Source organism: Anthonomus grandis, chromosome 2 (assembly GCF_022605725.1).
Source record: "Anthonomus grandis grandis chromosome 2, icAntGran1.3, whole genome shotgun sequence".
NCBI classification, from domain to species: Eukaryota; Metazoa; Arthropoda; class Insecta; order Coleoptera; family Curculionidae; genus Anthonomus; species Anthonomus grandis.
The window spans coordinates 9,677,500-9,694,545 of record NC_065547.1 but is presented as its reverse complement, the minus strand read 5'-3'; the positions used below and the strand labels follow the sequence as shown (position 1 = coordinate 9,694,545).

At 33.2% G+C, this 17,046-nt stretch overlaps 2 protein-coding genes across 6 annotated transcripts in view; one reads left to right on the top strand and one right to left on the bottom strand.

The window, feature by feature from the left end:
• LOC126747097 (uncharacterized) overlaps positions 1–17,046 on the bottom strand; it is a 326,191-nt gene that overhangs the window by 45,603 nt on the left and 263,542 nt on the right. The gene's annotated exons all lie outside the window — the stretch shown is intronic.
• LOC126747041 (protein boule-like) overlaps positions 1–17,046 on the top strand; it is a 69,406-nt gene that overhangs the window by 38,333 nt on the left and 14,027 nt on the right. For 4 of the 5 annotated variants that reach the window (XM_050455531.1, XM_050455540.1, XM_050455548.1 and 1 more), the window contains exons 6-7: positions 5,831–6,211; positions 9,320–9,871. In XM_050455531.1, the coding sequence (XP_050311488.1) occupies positions 5,831–6,211; positions 9,320–9,871 (933 nt within the window). The remainder of the gene's footprint in view (positions 1–5,830; positions 6,212–9,319; positions 9,872–17,046) is intronic. The other variant, XM_050455555.1, reaches the window with a different exon arrangement.

Below are 17,046 nucleotides of genomic sequence, written 5' to 3'. Positions count from 1 at the left end.
AAGATATCTAATTCTTCGTTTTCAATAACTACGCCCATGGGATTTTTCCTTTAAAGACATCTTCGAATCCTGAATCCCCTTTCTACTTTGCAAGTTTTTCGATCTGGAACAGCACTATTTATATTTTGCATTTATCTTCATCTGTATAATGCATTTTTACACGCATATAGTGAAAACTATAACTCTAAAAAGAAATCTGTTAATTTCTTTTGATAGAATAATTACAGAAATTAATTTGATATTATTGCTCTTTCTGTCAATGTAATTTTGTATATTTTTAATTTTTTTAGCAACAATTACAACAATATGCATACTTGGCCCTATTATACTCGTCTAGAAAGCTAGGCAACCAGATCATGAACTTAAACTAAAATATTTTAAAAACTGCAAATGCAAATGTGAATAATGCATATACTTTCGAAATAAGAATAAGACGACCTATCATTTAAAAAAATAAAATACAGGGAGTTCAATTTAGGAAATGGTTCTTTTGTTTTTTGTTTATTCTTTTTACAACACCCCGTATGCAGAACATTATATTTGGCAAAAACTACATGTCAAACCCTACAACTTTTACATTTACTATTTCTTCATAACAGAGTGGTCCAAAAAAGTTTAGGAGGGTGGGAAAATATAAGGAATGACCCTGTACAGTGGGTCTTGGAGTATCCTGTATAAAATATATGTACATAAAAAAACGTGTCCGTGTCTTTTCGCATGTCTACAGTCCGCCGCCCAAGCCTGCCTGGGCGCTCCGTTGGAGTGCGCAGTCGCGGGACTCTACCCCCCACCTCCGCCGACGCAGACTTATGTGCTGTTGGACGCGGCTAGCGCCGCGCCCCAGCTCCAATATTGAGGTTGGACTCTGCCTATAATTCGAAAATTAGCAGTTTTCCTTTTTTTACCTCTTTTGATGTGCGGTAGTATTTTTATTATTTTCATTTTATAGTCCAATCAATTATAAGAGGGTATAACATTTTAAAACTCTGTTTAGTTCCAATTCAATCCTTACTAACTTTTTCAGTATTGCTTCGATTTTGATAATTTTAGGCCATTTCATCATCATTTATTCAAATTGAAGCTACAAAAAATTCCAACGGATTTGTTATTGTACAGGGGTTTATAAAAAGTCAAACTTCACTCTTAACTTTTAAACAACCTGTGAAAAAAATCTATGCAATACTGAAAAAGATATTAAGGATTGAATGTGAACCAAATTTTCGTTTTCCGGTTAATTTCGCTTTAAAGTATAAAGACCAACCAAACTAACAGTTCTCCAATGATTTCTATGCATTCCTTCATAATGTTTAAAAGATCTTTAAAATACCTATAATGTAATACCGATTGTATTTCATAGTTTTAGTTAAGAATTTAAAGTGAGGCATATTGATTGGACTATTTATTATCAGTTGAGGTCCTTGTTTTACTATTGATTATTTACAAAGTGATTATATGCAACATTTAGAAGCACATTGAAAAAATTAAACACTCTTACTTAGAAAAGCAACAGTCTGGCTATAGTACAACTTGGTCCCGACTGTGTTTGTTTTTCCTAAGCAGTTCATGTTTTTTTTTTCTTTTAATTAGTAGTCAGTATCATATGAAAGGCAGCATAAATTTAGTTTTTCACTATCTGGCATAGGGGCACGATTTATTCAACAGCTTTTTTTTCTACAAATTATTATTTGGAATGTTCTTATATTATTGTTTTTGCCTTTTTAATGAAATGTTATCTATAGAACGAGAGTCTTGGATGTTTAAAATGATTATTGTCTATAGGTATGTAAGTTTGGACCATTTTCGAAGAGTGTGTTGAAGAGTAAAACATTACTTTCCTATTCCTTCGCGGATAACTTAAAAGTAAGGGTAACATTCAAAATAAAAACTTTTTTAACAAATTTCATTATTTTACTTATTCAACGGACATCTGTATTAATGTAACTTCCAACAAAATGTAAACAGTTGTAGATACAACATGTATAGACATTTAAGTTATCACAGGTGTACATCACATTAACAAAGACCAGTGGAACAGTGTTACCGGAGAAGATCATCTAACATAAAATCCAAAGTTTCTTACTTTTAAAAATGTTGGGCCAAATAAGTCAAGATCAACTGTATACTGATTAGCCGAATTTGCCACCCTAATTAAAAAGATGTTAAAAAGTTAGTTAGTCTTATGTATTGTGTTATGGAAAGGAGCCTTGTCGAGAAAGAAAACTTGTCGAGTCTGTCTTGACCGGACATAAATATTGTCGGGACATAGGGGATGTTTTACAACATCCGAAAAACAACTGTTTCTGATTTCGTCTTGTACCCAAAGTGTTTATGTTCAGGGTTCTCTCAACCCGATCATAATCCACAAGGTCTTGACTTGTTACAGTATCGTTTTGCTTAAAAATTCAACTCTTTTAATATATTGGATATGTGTGTCACAATGAAAAGACAAGAGCCATATTCCAAATACAAGAGCCATATTCCAAATGTGGTCAACGTAGCAGTCTCAACATTTGACTATCCTTAAAAATTGCTCCAGAAATTTGAGTGATAAAACTCAAGTGATTATCAAGTATATTTCCCAGATCTGTAATATGAGAAACTGACTATAAAGTCATTGTTTATTTCTTAAAAAATATATTTCAATCAATGGAAAGCCAAGAACTTTGTATTCTGTCAGTTAGATAGGAGTTAAGCCACTTAGTCTTTAGTCATTTTTTTTTATAAACCACCCTTCCTCCACAAAGAACCTGTGAATATTTGAATATTTAATTCAGTGGAATAGTCGGCAAGGAAACCAAATTGCTCATCAATCAGTAGATTTCGAAGAGAACAAGTTAGAAAATCACACACAACGCCTTTAAAGGTCCTTGGTATGTTGCTTGAAATACATGTTCGAGTAGCTTGAAAAGACTCCTGAACCTGACCTGGATCCTTTTTTATGTCCAACCCAGAGAATCTAATGGTTATGTCAGATATAGAAATAGTAAAGTTGTTTAAATGTAAACCATTAAAGATTACTTGATTGGGTATATGGCATGATTTCTTCTAGCAAATAGAGCAACTATTTCTTCCAACGCTTTCCAAATTAATTAGCTTTCTATCTTTTTTGACATTGTAGAGTCATGGTAACACTGTTTCTTGAGGATCTTATACCCTGCTTTCCAGAAATTAACATATTTAACATATAAATTTGAATTAACATAAAGCTCATGTTGTTTTTTTCATTTCAATTAATTATATCAGTTCATTGGAAAACTTAGGTGGTAACGTGGTATGAATATCTTTTTAGTGGTACAAAAAGGTCTATGCATAAATACAATACTTCATAAAACAATTAATTAATATACTGAATTGATTTAAAGCCTCTATAAAACCCGTTGTCTAAGTTCCTTGTTTCACTCACTGGATGGTAGTTTAAGAGGGAATGATACTGGAGGATGATACTTCACTTTGGTAATTGTTTCATTTAGTATATGGTTGCTTGAAATAATCTGTGCAAAGAGCACATATTTGTCAGCACTTAATTAAATTAAATATAGAAAATATTAAATATTAATATTATAAAATGAAATATCCCTTTTGACCCTACTAATATTACTAAATAAATTAAAATGTATATAAAATAAAAACTTTTTGTATGCAAATCTGATACAGTATACGAGTACGCTACAGATACTATATTAATATTTGTTTTTTTTTATCATATTTTTTCTAAACACAAGGATCCAGACAAAGGCATTTAATGATGTTTGGTATGCCTTTTATATCGAATTTTAAAATATCGCTGCCATCTTTTAACTTAAATGTAAAATATATGCCAGCCTTACTTTATTCACTGCTTAGAGTGGGCACGGTAGAAGAAAAAATAATTTAAAAACTCTTCTTTAATCTTCCAGCAAAGTGCGTCCAAACCTACCTATCTATTATCAATAATTATTTATATTTATACAGAAAAAAAACTTATTATTTTTAATGCATGTAAACTATCTTCCCTGACATGAGAAGTGTTATACCCTGAAGGAATAATTTCTTCAACTTAATTTTGTAACAATGAGATAGTCTTACATCAAGAATGAAACAATAACATTTGCAAGAATTTTTATAGGCAAGTAATGAGACAAAAATGCGTCGACAAAATGAGATGATTGATTTCTGGTTGTGGCACCTCATTCCAAGCAACCCGAACCTCGTGGATTGGTTGTGCCAGAGTCTGTGGCGGATGGTGCAAAGTGGTTATTCTCTGTCCCGTCATGTCCTACATATGTTTTACGGGATTTAAATCTGGTGAACGCGGTGGCCACGTCAAAACAGTGATAAGTTTGTTATCTTCGAACCCGAGGCATTTTAGTCCTATAGTTGGAACCTTTGGTGTGACACTCAAATTACAAAACTGTTTTACCACTAACCAAAACTAAAATTATATTTTCGATAGGTGTTTCTCATGAGAATTTTAGGATTAAACTAAAATTACTAACAAGTGGCCTTATATATACTAAAAATATAACTAATACAGCGATAAATGTCAAGAAGCATGGCTGAAGGAGGCTTAAACACTTATACCCGTATGCACTGTTTTAAAATTTAAGCTTAGTGATCGAATCGCTCGTATATGAATCTCCTCTTTTTATAATGCGCAGTGCTGGGATTTTGTGGTAAAAAAATTGAAACGACTATATCAAAATAATTCAATATATATAATAAATATTTGTAATAAAGATACAATTTTTTTCTAATGTGATCCAACATTCAAACAAAAGTTATTGTGTTTCACAGTTCCTTTAGCTTTATCCTAAACAGTTTCAATTTGCATGGCTGATCAAGATAAAAAATTGACATTAACAATACCTTATCTTATCCTACCTTTTCGCAGAAAATGCACGTCTAATTTTAATTGCCATTAAATATGCTAAAATATTGGAGCATAAAAAACGAATAAATTCAAGCCGAATTTAATAATGAAGTCCATCAACAGCTGAATTGTATGAAAACAAAAATAAGAATACTCGAAAAAAGTTGGCAGAACATAAAATAGCTATTTATATAACAAGTGTGTAAAATGATCCTTTTTTGATGAATGGAAAATTAGTCCATTCGCCCATGGGAGTCGGAAACTTTAATAGAATATTCTTAGACCTAATTATTTAAAAAATCCTATCAAAGCTTCTTGTAGATGTTGGTAAAATTGGTATTGCAACAAAAGTTTGATTCAATTTCTTTTGTCAATTATTTTATCCTCATGAGCATTGACTCTAGCAATTGCTTTAATTGTTTCTTTTTCATTATTAAGTCTATTGCTAGTTCAAGAAAATAAGACAAAATATTATATCATAGCATGCTAGCAATTTTATGTTAAAAATGGTTAGAGTCACTACTTATGTATCTAAAAATATGTTTCCTTTCTATCAATATCAAGTTCTAATTGATTCCAACTGATCCAGTTTTAATCTTCTCCCGAAGATGCTATTATCGTTAGCACGTGTTGAAAATAAAATAAACAGTTTTGTTTATTGGAAAACTATTTTGTGATTCGAGGCATTTTATTCTATTTAACACTAGCTAACGGACGAGCAATAACTAAAAAATATCTGTAATAATCAGCTTTCAGAAAATGCTCTCTTCACAAAAACTGTGAGATATAAAATTTTAGGAATGGTAAACAAAAATAAAGATTAAACGTAGTCGTTGTTACTATAACATGCTTTAAATATAGTTAGTATGTTTCTGAAAAATATATTTCAAGACATTTCTGGTGTAACACTTCTTAGGTCAGTGATTATATAAATGTAATTGCTAATCCTAAAAATGGCATAAAACGTTCCTTATATTATAGTATGACTATGCGGTGTACGGCGCAGGCGCCGCGCCGCCGTCGAACGGGGGCGGCATGCCACACGCCCACGCGTTTGCCGCCTCGTCTGCCTCGAACGGGGGCGCCGCCTCGCCCCCGAGGGGCGGCCATTGTTACGCGACGCAGGGCGGCGGTCCCGGCGGCGGACCTGCCGAGGCCACGTTGTTGTACACGACCGGACCGCCGGGTCATCACATTTTTCACACCACGTTGGATCCGACCGGCGGTGCGGGGGCGGCCGGCGGACCCTTTTACGCCACCGCCGACGGCACCACCCCTTTCGATCCGATGATGGTGGGACATCCGGCCGCCATGGGACACCATTTTGGAGCTCTCGCTGCCGCACCGTATGCCATTACCGAGGTAAGGATGAGTTTTTCTTTTTATTTTCTGTTTCTTTTTAATTGGTGTGTATGTTTTATTGGATGGAAATTGACGGAATTTGTTTGGGTTTTTTATACATATGTAATAGCGCGATTAATAAGTTTCTCTTTTGGTTATTGGATTATCAGAATATGCGGTTTTCTTAGCCATGTACAGGGTACATTTTGGATACTTTTCCATTTCCGTTATTTTTTAACATCAGCATTTTCATAGCTCTTTTAGTTTTTATATTACAGGAAATGTTGAAAATTGTTGCATTGTGGGATCCCTCTCATATCTCCATTAATCTTTAACTTATCGACACGGCGAAATAACATATTTAGATTTTTTTCATTTAACTGGAATTATAATAAAAATGGCATATAACTAGCTTATTATTTTTTTTGTATTTTATCTGAATTAAATGAGCGTTGAAATTTTAAGGTAATCAAAACTTCCCGCTCCCAAGAACCATCTTGTGGTTGATGTTCAATTTGTGGTCCATTGACTTCAATGCATTTTTGAAGCCGGTCGATTAGTCCGACTAGTCTAATTTCTTGTCGAATGCTTTGCTTCAAATTATCAACATTTGGTCTATTCACATAAACTTCGGACTTCAAATAGCTCCAAAAGATCTTTTAGGAAAAGTTGCATCAAGAAATTGTCGAAAGTGAGATGTTTCGTCTTGGTAAAACCATACATCGTTACTAGGTATATCTGCCTCTTGTGGATGAGGGAATAAAACAACTAAAGCAGCGATGAGTCCTGAGAATAGGAAGTCCGACTAGCACTTTTTTCAAAACAAACGAGTCGGAGGATTTGATTTTTTAATGTCTGTCCACACATTAATTTTTTGAGGGCGCTGTGCTTGGTATTACTGGCTCCAATGAGGATTTTCGGTTGTCCAATATCTGCAATTTTGCCGGTTAACGTATTCATTAACAATTGAGCCGTTAAGAATCAATGTGGCCTAACCCTAAAATAGAAAAAAACAGTAATTTAAATATAAAAATTATATAAAAATTGGTACGTTTTTCAATAGCGTTTTTTTTAAATCATCATTTTCTAGTTTTTCTTTCCCCAGTTCGTCAATGACTCTAGCAGAGGACTTCAAATTATTATACAAACAATGAATACATAACATATACGGAAGAAGTTCAATAAGATCAGCTTTCCTTTCTTTTCTATTCAGCGTCTTAATGTTTTGTTTCATTTTCTTTTACCGACGCTTCTTTTCCATCAATTTTTATTTCATTTCTCGCTAACTTTGCTTTTCGCAGCTCTTTTTGTGCTTCCAAGTCCTTTTTTTCTTCGTCACTACTAATTTTTTTTAAGTTTATTACTACGCATTTGTGACAGCTATTTGTTATTGGATCATGAAAATGAAGGTTAAAGTGATTGTTGAAAATACTTCTTAATATATGATTGCTGACAGGAGACCAAACATATATGACAACTGCAAGTCAAAACTTAAAAATTATAAAAATTCTCAAAAAGTTTCTTAAATTGCTTAACTTTAATTTTTCCAGAGCACTTATTAATGCATTTACAGACAGGATCATGAAACAGTTTTGCAAGAACATTTTGCCTGCCTTACATTAATATAATCCTTTTCGGATTCTCTTCTAAATTTCCGAGTATTCAATTTCCAATTTTCTTCCATTTTTTGCCTTTTTTCCTACTAAATTTAGATCCATCGTGTCATCATCGTCTTGACTTTGTAGGTCAGAATCGAAATCACTACTTGATGAAGGCTGATACACTTTTCATTTGTAGCATAAGGATCAGAAATATCCCATAGAGTATTTAAAATAAACAAATCTACTTAGTCTTTTTACTTACCTTATCTATTTACTTTTTAAGAAATAGCATAAAAAAATTATGTTGGCGTCATAACTTCTACTTCAGATACCCTGTAACCAAAATTTTCATAGTAAAGACCGCATTGAATAAAATGGACAATAAATTAAACATTAGTTGCAATAGATCAAGAATAAACTTTTATGTTTCATTCTTATGTCGTCTTTTACGGCAAATTTGATAAACCATTGACTCTAGGCATATGGTTTGCTATACAAAAAGTATTCAGAATATATTACAGAATTGTAAAACGTCATAATATACAGGGTGTTCTATTTAAAAAAAAACCAATGTGGACGTTGTTTTTACCTGAGGTAGGTGGTACTCTGGTGGTACGTGGAATTTTTTTATTTAAAAAAATGCGCGAGTGAAAATGAAGAACTTTGATGAATTTGGTCTTCTCGTCGTGAATGCACTGTATATCATTGAAACGGTTAAAAACCTTTCCATTTAAAAAAATATAAGTTTGGTTTGTACCAAAAAACTAAATGTAAATAGGTACCAAAATTATCCACATCACTGCATTCTACGGAAAAAAAATTCTATAAGAATGTTAATTTGCCTTTTCGATAAGTTAAAGGATAACGAAAATACGAAGGTAGTCCCAAAATCCGACATTTTCCAAAATGCTTTGTATCTTAGAGATTAAAAGGGCTATGAACATTTTGTTAACCTTACATCTTTAAAAAAACCGCATCCTGCTAACGTTAAAAAATAACGGAGATGTCCCGCAAAAGTATCCAAAATGAGATACATTACTTTAAAGAGAAGATTAGAAAAAATAAAGAGAAGGTTACAAATTTGAAAAAAAATACTGATTTTAGGCTGGTGTATGATGAAAGGAGAGTAATTTTTAGAGAATAATTTTATTATATTTATAACTTGGCTATTTGAACATAATTGTTTAATAAATGAAGAGTGCAGGCAAACAAGGCGATAGTTTATAATAAGAACCAAACCAAACAAATTTTTATCAATTAAAAACATTATTATTCCCAATTTAAAGCCTACCGCAAAATTGCTAAAAAATTTACATATCACCATTCTTGTCTATACTGCTGTAAATGCTTGGCCAAATTCCCCGTATAATCCAACCATACACTATTTATAATGCTACAATAACATACACAACAAATTCTGTCTTTAATTCATATTTTCAACAGTTAACCATATTATATTTTTCTTCTCACAATCACACCATCAAAGATTCTAAACATAATTAAATAACATAATACGTTGGGTCGTCAGGACGGTTCCTACATAACCGATCATCCGGAAAGCGTCGGGACGCCCCGATCCTTTGTTACGGCGACACCACCTCCGCCGCCGCCGCCTCCTCCTCCTTCATCGAACCCATCGGAGTTGCCACCTCAGCAGCAGCGTAGCACCGCTACCCCGGTCGTTTCGATTTTGTCGCTTGACCATCAGCAGGAAAAAGATCCCGCATCGATGCAGGGAGGTCGCCGGCCGCCGCAACAGACGCCACCGCACCACAACAATAATATACTTCACAATAATAATAACAATAATAATGGCGGCACGCCGATACACCATCACACACCGTCGCCTACGATTCACCACTTTCACCATTCGCATCCTCCGTTACACCATCACCACCACCAGGGCAGTCCGCAGCAGCAGCAGCATCAGCAGCAAAATCGGCGAGGCGGTTTTCATGGAGCGAGTAATACTATTAATAGTAATGGGCCCAGGAGATTTGCCCCTCCGCCTCCGTTTGCTCGGTCTTTTGGTATGGGGACTATGCAGCATAATAATAGTTTTCACCTTAACAATATACAGGTACTTTTTCGTTTATTTACACAAGAGGGTATGTTTTAAATGAGTTGAATAGATGCAAGTCTTACTTTATTGAGATGATGAAGTCGAGAAATAACTTCAGTTTGCTATCTGAGTGTTTGTACTATATATTTTTTTGGGTGTTTAAAGAGTTTTTTTTCAATACTTTAAAAAATTACTCGGCCGATTTGGTATTAAAACTATAAAACTGTTATATCATATGTTACTGAGAAATTAAAAACCAAAGAAATTAAACCTTAAGGTAGAATTTTAGTAGAACACTTATTAACCCTTTCACTGCTAAGTTAGCTTTTTACGCCGTGCCGGCCGTGCGGCACTTTCTAGCCCGAAACGCATATCTACGTCCGGAGCAGTGTATGGCTAATTTAAATTAGTATTTTTTTTTATTTATTTATATATTATATTTATTTTACCAGCTTGTAGAACTCGCCAAAAGAAGTTGAGTTACTCTCACTGAAATACTCAACTTTGAAAACACCCTGGTATAAGTTAAAAATTTGTAAAACATCTTTTTAATTTTTTTTTGCTAGGGAATAAAAAAAAACATATTCCATGCAAAAAATTTATAATAACAAAAACTCAAATTTATAAACAAAATAAACAACTAAACAAAAAATATACATTCTGGGAGGTTAGAAAAACCATCAAATAAAACAAAATAAAAAAAACTTTATAAATTCCTATGATATTTTACAAAAGTCAGTAATATTTGCAGGAATGGTATCTTTCGAAACAAATCAAAAGGCAAAGCGGCACATCGCATAGTGCACACATGTAACGCGTATCGCTTCTTTTTCCATGTTTTGAACACACAATGCATTTTCTTTGTGCAAATTTTTTGGCAGCGGTTGCGGGAATCATGGAAACAAAATGACGCTCAGTTAGTCGTAAAGGGTTATCTCCATCTGCTGACCTTCTTCCACTTCTGCTGTGCTGCTGTGGAAGATGATGTGCTTCTAAAATCTGCTTTATGAGCTGCCCTTGAAAATCTAGCAGAGAAATGTTTTTACCGGTTACCATTTTGTAAACAGCATGTGAGTTCAATAAACTTAAGTCCAGTAAATGAAAAAAAAGTTTTTTGTACCACTTTACGGTTTTACGTACGCATTCTACCGAACTTAGTAACATATCGCTGCGATCTACCGCTCCCATATTTTCATTGTAGTTTAGTACACATACTGGTTTCCTTATTTCTTCTTTTGTGGTTCTGTTTACTTTTCCAGAATCCTTCATGTCACTGTTGTGAAAAGTCGAAAGCATTCGAACTTCTCGTTTGTCCTTCCACTTTAGAGCTAAAAGCCGATCCGTCGACATATATTCAATTTCTCCTGACTTTAGGTTTTTAGACAGATTCGGTAAATTTCTCCTATTTTTCCTGACGGTTCCACATGCGTTTGTCTTATTTTTATGTAAATAGGTAAACAATGCGGGACTTGTATACCAGTTGTCTACGTACAACGAATGACCTTTGCTCAAATATCGCTCAAGAAAAGTTAGAACAATATTACCAGATATTCCAATATCCTTGTCAAGATATTCATTTTTTTTTATTTCTGTTGCAGCTCCGACATAAATAATAAAGTCTAAAACGTACCCCGTTTCACAGTCACATAGAAGAAAAAAATTTATTCCAAACCGATGTCGTTTGGAAGGTATGTATTGCTTGAAAAATACCCGTCCCTTGAACAGCAGTAAGCTTTCGTCTATGCATAAGTTTTGAAACGGATATAAGGTTTTAGTAAATACATCCCTCAAATGGTCAATGATGTATCTTAGTTTCCATAAAACGTCATTCTCCCGTTTTTTATTATTATCTGTAAAATGTAACATTCGAAGAAGCAAAAGGAATCTATCCCTGGGCATTATTTGCGAAAAAATAGGAGTGGCTAAAAGTTTGTCATTCGTCCAATAACTATTTATTGAATTTTTTTTCACTTGCGACATAAGAAAATTTGTTGCTATAAAGCAGTAAATTTCGCTGGAATCGGTATTTTTCCAAAGATTTACCCTCGAACTTTTGGATAACTCTGTATTTTCTGTAACGAATATGGAGTAAAGATTTGTTTGATCCGCGACGTATTGGGTTACATTTTCATCTAAAAATATTTTGAAACAATCCAGTGCCGTACTAGACATGTCTAACTGGGGAATCTGACAGCCAGACGTACTGTTATCAAAATTATGTACTACAGGAGACAGATCAGATGATTTCCAAATGTAATCTGATTTAAATTTTTTAGTGGGTACAACCAGATCTTCTTCTTCCGACTCGGAATCAGATGAGGATATAATACTCGGTAAATTATCTTCTTCCACGTAATTTTGCTTACTTGAAGTACTTCGACCAGCAGTAGGTTCACTGTCGTCTAACCAGCCATAATCGCCTGAATTGCTGACGACATCATCATCTTCACTTTCGCTGTTAGCCAGCATTTGATACAACTCATCGTCCGTATAAAAACGTTTAAATGGCATTTTGAAACAGCAAAACAATAACCTCCCTTCAATAATTCAATCAGCATACTAAACAAACAAGATCGAGACGGTTCGCACAAGTTGAAAAGTAACCCCACCCTCCACTGAAATATTTCGGCACGTGGATGGCTCTAGGCGGTTCCAATGCGTCTTTAAATATCACCTTTTTTAATCGTGTTTATAGGGCCAGAGCAGCTTGTCGTTAAATAATTTCTTTGACGCAACCGTTTATATACGTCAGGAGCAATTTTATGCATACCGTATATATACGCCTGGAGCAGTTAAAGGGTTAACATCTAATTACATTACATCACAATACAGGGTGTCTAAGACAAAAACAGACAACTCTGAAAATCTTGAAAAATAAATTGTTTAGCCAAAAACAGTCAAACGCGTCAAATTTAGACAGAAATTGCGTTTCTCTGACATCATCCCTTCACCCCCCAATTTCCTCATGTCGATTTTTATTAAAATGAATCATACGTTGAATTAAAGGAAATTTTATTATCTAAATACCCCTATTTTTATTTTATTAATTTGTTCTCAAGAAATATGAACATAAGTGGATAAAAAATAAAACTTATTTTAAATGAAAAAAAAAAAAGTATCTAACTATTTTATCAAATGTTTCCTTTTCCTTTCTGTATTTCCTAAAATGTCAGGTGCTATGACGATGTCTTTCTATGTATTTAGATTTTTTTCTTGTTCGTTGGCTACGAACAAACCAAGTCGGTAACAAAACCAAAAAACCAAATTTTTTGTTTGTTCTCCGTGAGAAATAGAGAGAGTGTGAGAAAGACGCGAAGTGGGAAATATAATTTTCATTAGCTGTACTATCGTGCCGAAAAAAAAACTGGGACAGCAAAATCTCCTAAATCTCTTGGTCTATTAGAATAATATATTTTGATGTTGTCAAAGTTAATTTAATTTTTGTGACAGCCGAGTCAACAAAATCGTATAATCGATATATCGCAATAATATACACTCGTCTTATGGATGGAGTTCCTATAAGAAGAATCGCAGAAGAATTAGGCATTAGTAAAAATACCGTTTCCTTAGCTAAGGCAAAAATTGCAGAATATGGAGCTATTGTAAGAAATCCAGGTTCTGCTCGACCAAAAATTTCAAACGACATTCAAGATAGAGTTAGTTGTCTTTCTAAGAAACAATCCGTTTGAAACAGCAATAAAGGCGAAAGAAGACACGCATTTTCCTGGTTCTGCTAATACAGCGTAGAAATAATAAGAAATTCGGAAATTAAAAGTTGCTGTGCAACAAATAAAATATTTTTGACTGAAGCAAACAAACAGAGAAGATTAGAATTTGCCGATCAATATGCACACCAAAACAACATATGGGAAACAGTATCAATCGTACAATAATGGCAAAAATCGCGGTTACAGGCCTTCTACTACCAGATATGATGAAAGATATACACATAAGACTAATCAAAGTGGACGTTTTAGGATAAACGTTTGGGACTGGATTAGTTTTAGAGGACCACGCATTTGTCAAATAGTGCAGGGAAGGCTTAATGCCTTAATATATTGCAACATCCTGAACAATGTTATGATGCCATCGGTTGGTGTGGGCAAGATTTTATCTTCCAACATGATAATGCTCCTATAGATACAGCCCGTATATTCCAAAACTATCTAGACGAAAGACGAATTCAAGTTTTACCGTGGCCCTCGATATCAACCCAATTGAAAACGTTTGGGGTAAAATGGCAAAATATATGTATAAAGATAACTTTAGGTCTAGAAATCAGAATGAATTACGCCTAAAGTTAGATGACGCCTGGGACCAAATAACCGAAGAATATACCAGAAACTTAATTTTAAGTATGCCACGACGTTTGCAAGCTGTAATTGATAACGACGGTGCGCTTACTAAGTATTAATAATTTTTTATTCCGTATTATCAAAAAAGATATTAGTTTATTTTGCTTTATTTATAAAATGTGTTCCAAATACAAATAAATATCGAAAAATAAAAAGTTTTGTATCAATATTATTATTTAAATATGTAATGATTAAGACTCCAAAAATTCATAATGCATAAATATGCATACCATACCCAAGGAATGCGATTTACTATAATAGACTAGGAGACAATTCCCTACCTAAATTTTAATGTCCCAGTTTTTTTTCGGCACGATGGTACGTTCCACGCTATGGTTATGGATTTAGCTACATCGCCCCATGAAAATCCTTCAAAATAAAAAAAAAATTAATCACTGTCGAGTATTTCAAGATTAGGTTTTTTTTACAACTTTGTGAATCGCTCATTCCCTTACGCCAGGCTCAAATCGTCAGAGTATTTAAATATACACTCTTCTTCATATACTTAACTAACCTTGTCTTAATCTGTCGCGCTCGAGTTTTTCTGATGATATTTTTTTTTTACTAATCTGACGGACTGCTGTCAACGCACGCTTCTATAATAAGGATCCATATGTGGTAGGGGTACATTATAGGGTATAAGGTTTCTTTCTACCTGTATGATTTTCTGATGCGCTCGAGTAACGCGCAAAATCTCCGATATATATGACCTATACAAAAAGGCAACAAAAATGAATAATAAAAATAACGGAATACCAAAATGGATATTGCGAATTTAAAAAATGCGTGTATTTGGTCACAATTTTTTTTATCGCATTTAAAAATACCTTATACGTGAATAATTTATACTGAAAACCAAGTAAAATTATTTGTTTATAAATTCAAAAATACACTATGCCGCTGTTAATTTTTAACTAGTGTCAATAGTGTTTGGCGCGTTATTGGCAAATACTCTTGTTCTTTTTAATTTGTTTGAATTACTTGAATAAAATACTAACCACTTGAAGATTTGCTTAGGTTATAGTTTATTAGGTTAACACATGATTTTTTTATGAAAGTGAATTAGTAATTTTACAAGCATCCCAAATATAAGAAGAAATAATGGTGGTGCCATTTGAAAAAAAAAAGTTGGGGTGGTTTTTGGGGGATAAATTTGTCGGGGGTAGTTTTTTTAATTAATTTTGAGTAGTGGTCCTATAAATATTACAAAAATACATTTTCTTAAAAAAAAAATTATATTTTAAAATAAAAAAGTTATAGCCTATGACGTTCATTGTGGGACACCCAGTAAATGCATGGCCATAGCCTACTATTAAAATTTAAATAAGAGTTAATTATTTTAGAAAAATTGTTTCTTATTTGGTCATTATTAAAAATAGGTGCTTAGTCTTATATATTTTTGAACAAGAAAAAATAAAGCGTATTTTTTATTTAAAAATATACAGGGTGTTCCATTTATAAAAAACATAAGTTTATTTCTTATAATAAGGTGAAGGTAAAATAGGTCTTATTTCTCCAGAAAATTCCTAATTTTTATTTTGTGACGACCGGTTTCGCGATTACAAAGCTTATAGCATCGGTTAATATTATTAAAAATAAATTGGTTAGTTCTAGGCTCACTAGACCACACGTTAGATCTGTTAGAAGTATGCCTTAAACAAAATTTCTTTAATTTCAACCATGAAACATACATTCAGGAAGATGGCCTTGCAATGGGCTCTCTCCTCTATTAACTGACACTTTTATGGACTACTTTGAATCTAATAACATTCTAAATAATAACCCTTATGATTCAAATATATTGTATTATAATAGATACGTTAATATAATATAATAGATGATTGTATTTTACTGTGGAATGGTAACAATCAATCTTTAAATGATCTCGTGTCTTTTATTAATAATATCCATCCTAAAATAAAATTACACTAGAAACAGAAACTAATAAAACAATAACCTTTTTAGACTTATGTATTAAAAACATAAATATGAAAGGCAGTACTATTGACAATGCTTTATTATCTCGAAAAGACTGCAGAAAAATCTTCGAAAAATTTTAGAATTTTAACCCTCCCTGCGACTTATTTTTTGTTCGTTTTGTCCATATGAAGAAAAATTAGAAAAGTTTTCCCTCAAATTATTATAAACATGACTATCCATAATGCCGTAGACAGGACTGAATTTACAGTCAAATTAAAACTTTTGCAAAGGTAATAAAATCTTCTTAACTCACGATACATTCTATTTCCAAGAAGTGATAATAAGTATAGGAGCTTAGCCGAAAAAAGCAAAAAGAAAAAAGTTTTGAAATGTATAGGGAACCTAGCCACACTGGTACAATTATCCATAGTGAGTCATTCTACCCCTTTTCACATAAGGTAGCCGCCTTAAATAGCTATATATGAATAGAGCTTTAGAGATTCTGATTTCAGCTGAATGTAGAGAGAGGGAGTTGTCTATTATTAAACAAATAGCCGTTGCACATAAGTTCAGCCCTCAATTGGTGAATAAAATTAAAAATAAAATTCTATTGCGTAATGCATCCAGAAACGCCTATATTCCTAATAGTCAAAGGGTTTCAGACAATCAACCCAAAGCAAAATATTTTTCACTTACATATAACGGGGCTGTTTTATTTAAAATACAGAGGGTTTTTGCCTCTGTTAATGTTGATATTGCTTTTAGAACTAAACGTACCTTAGGTGAGCTTTTAGTTAATAATAAGGATCGGACAGATATTTTAAGCTGTAAAGGCATTTATAAACTTTATTGTGAGTGTGATTGTTTTTATGTGGGTCGAACCAAGTGTAGCTTTAAGATCAGGTTTAGTGAACATGA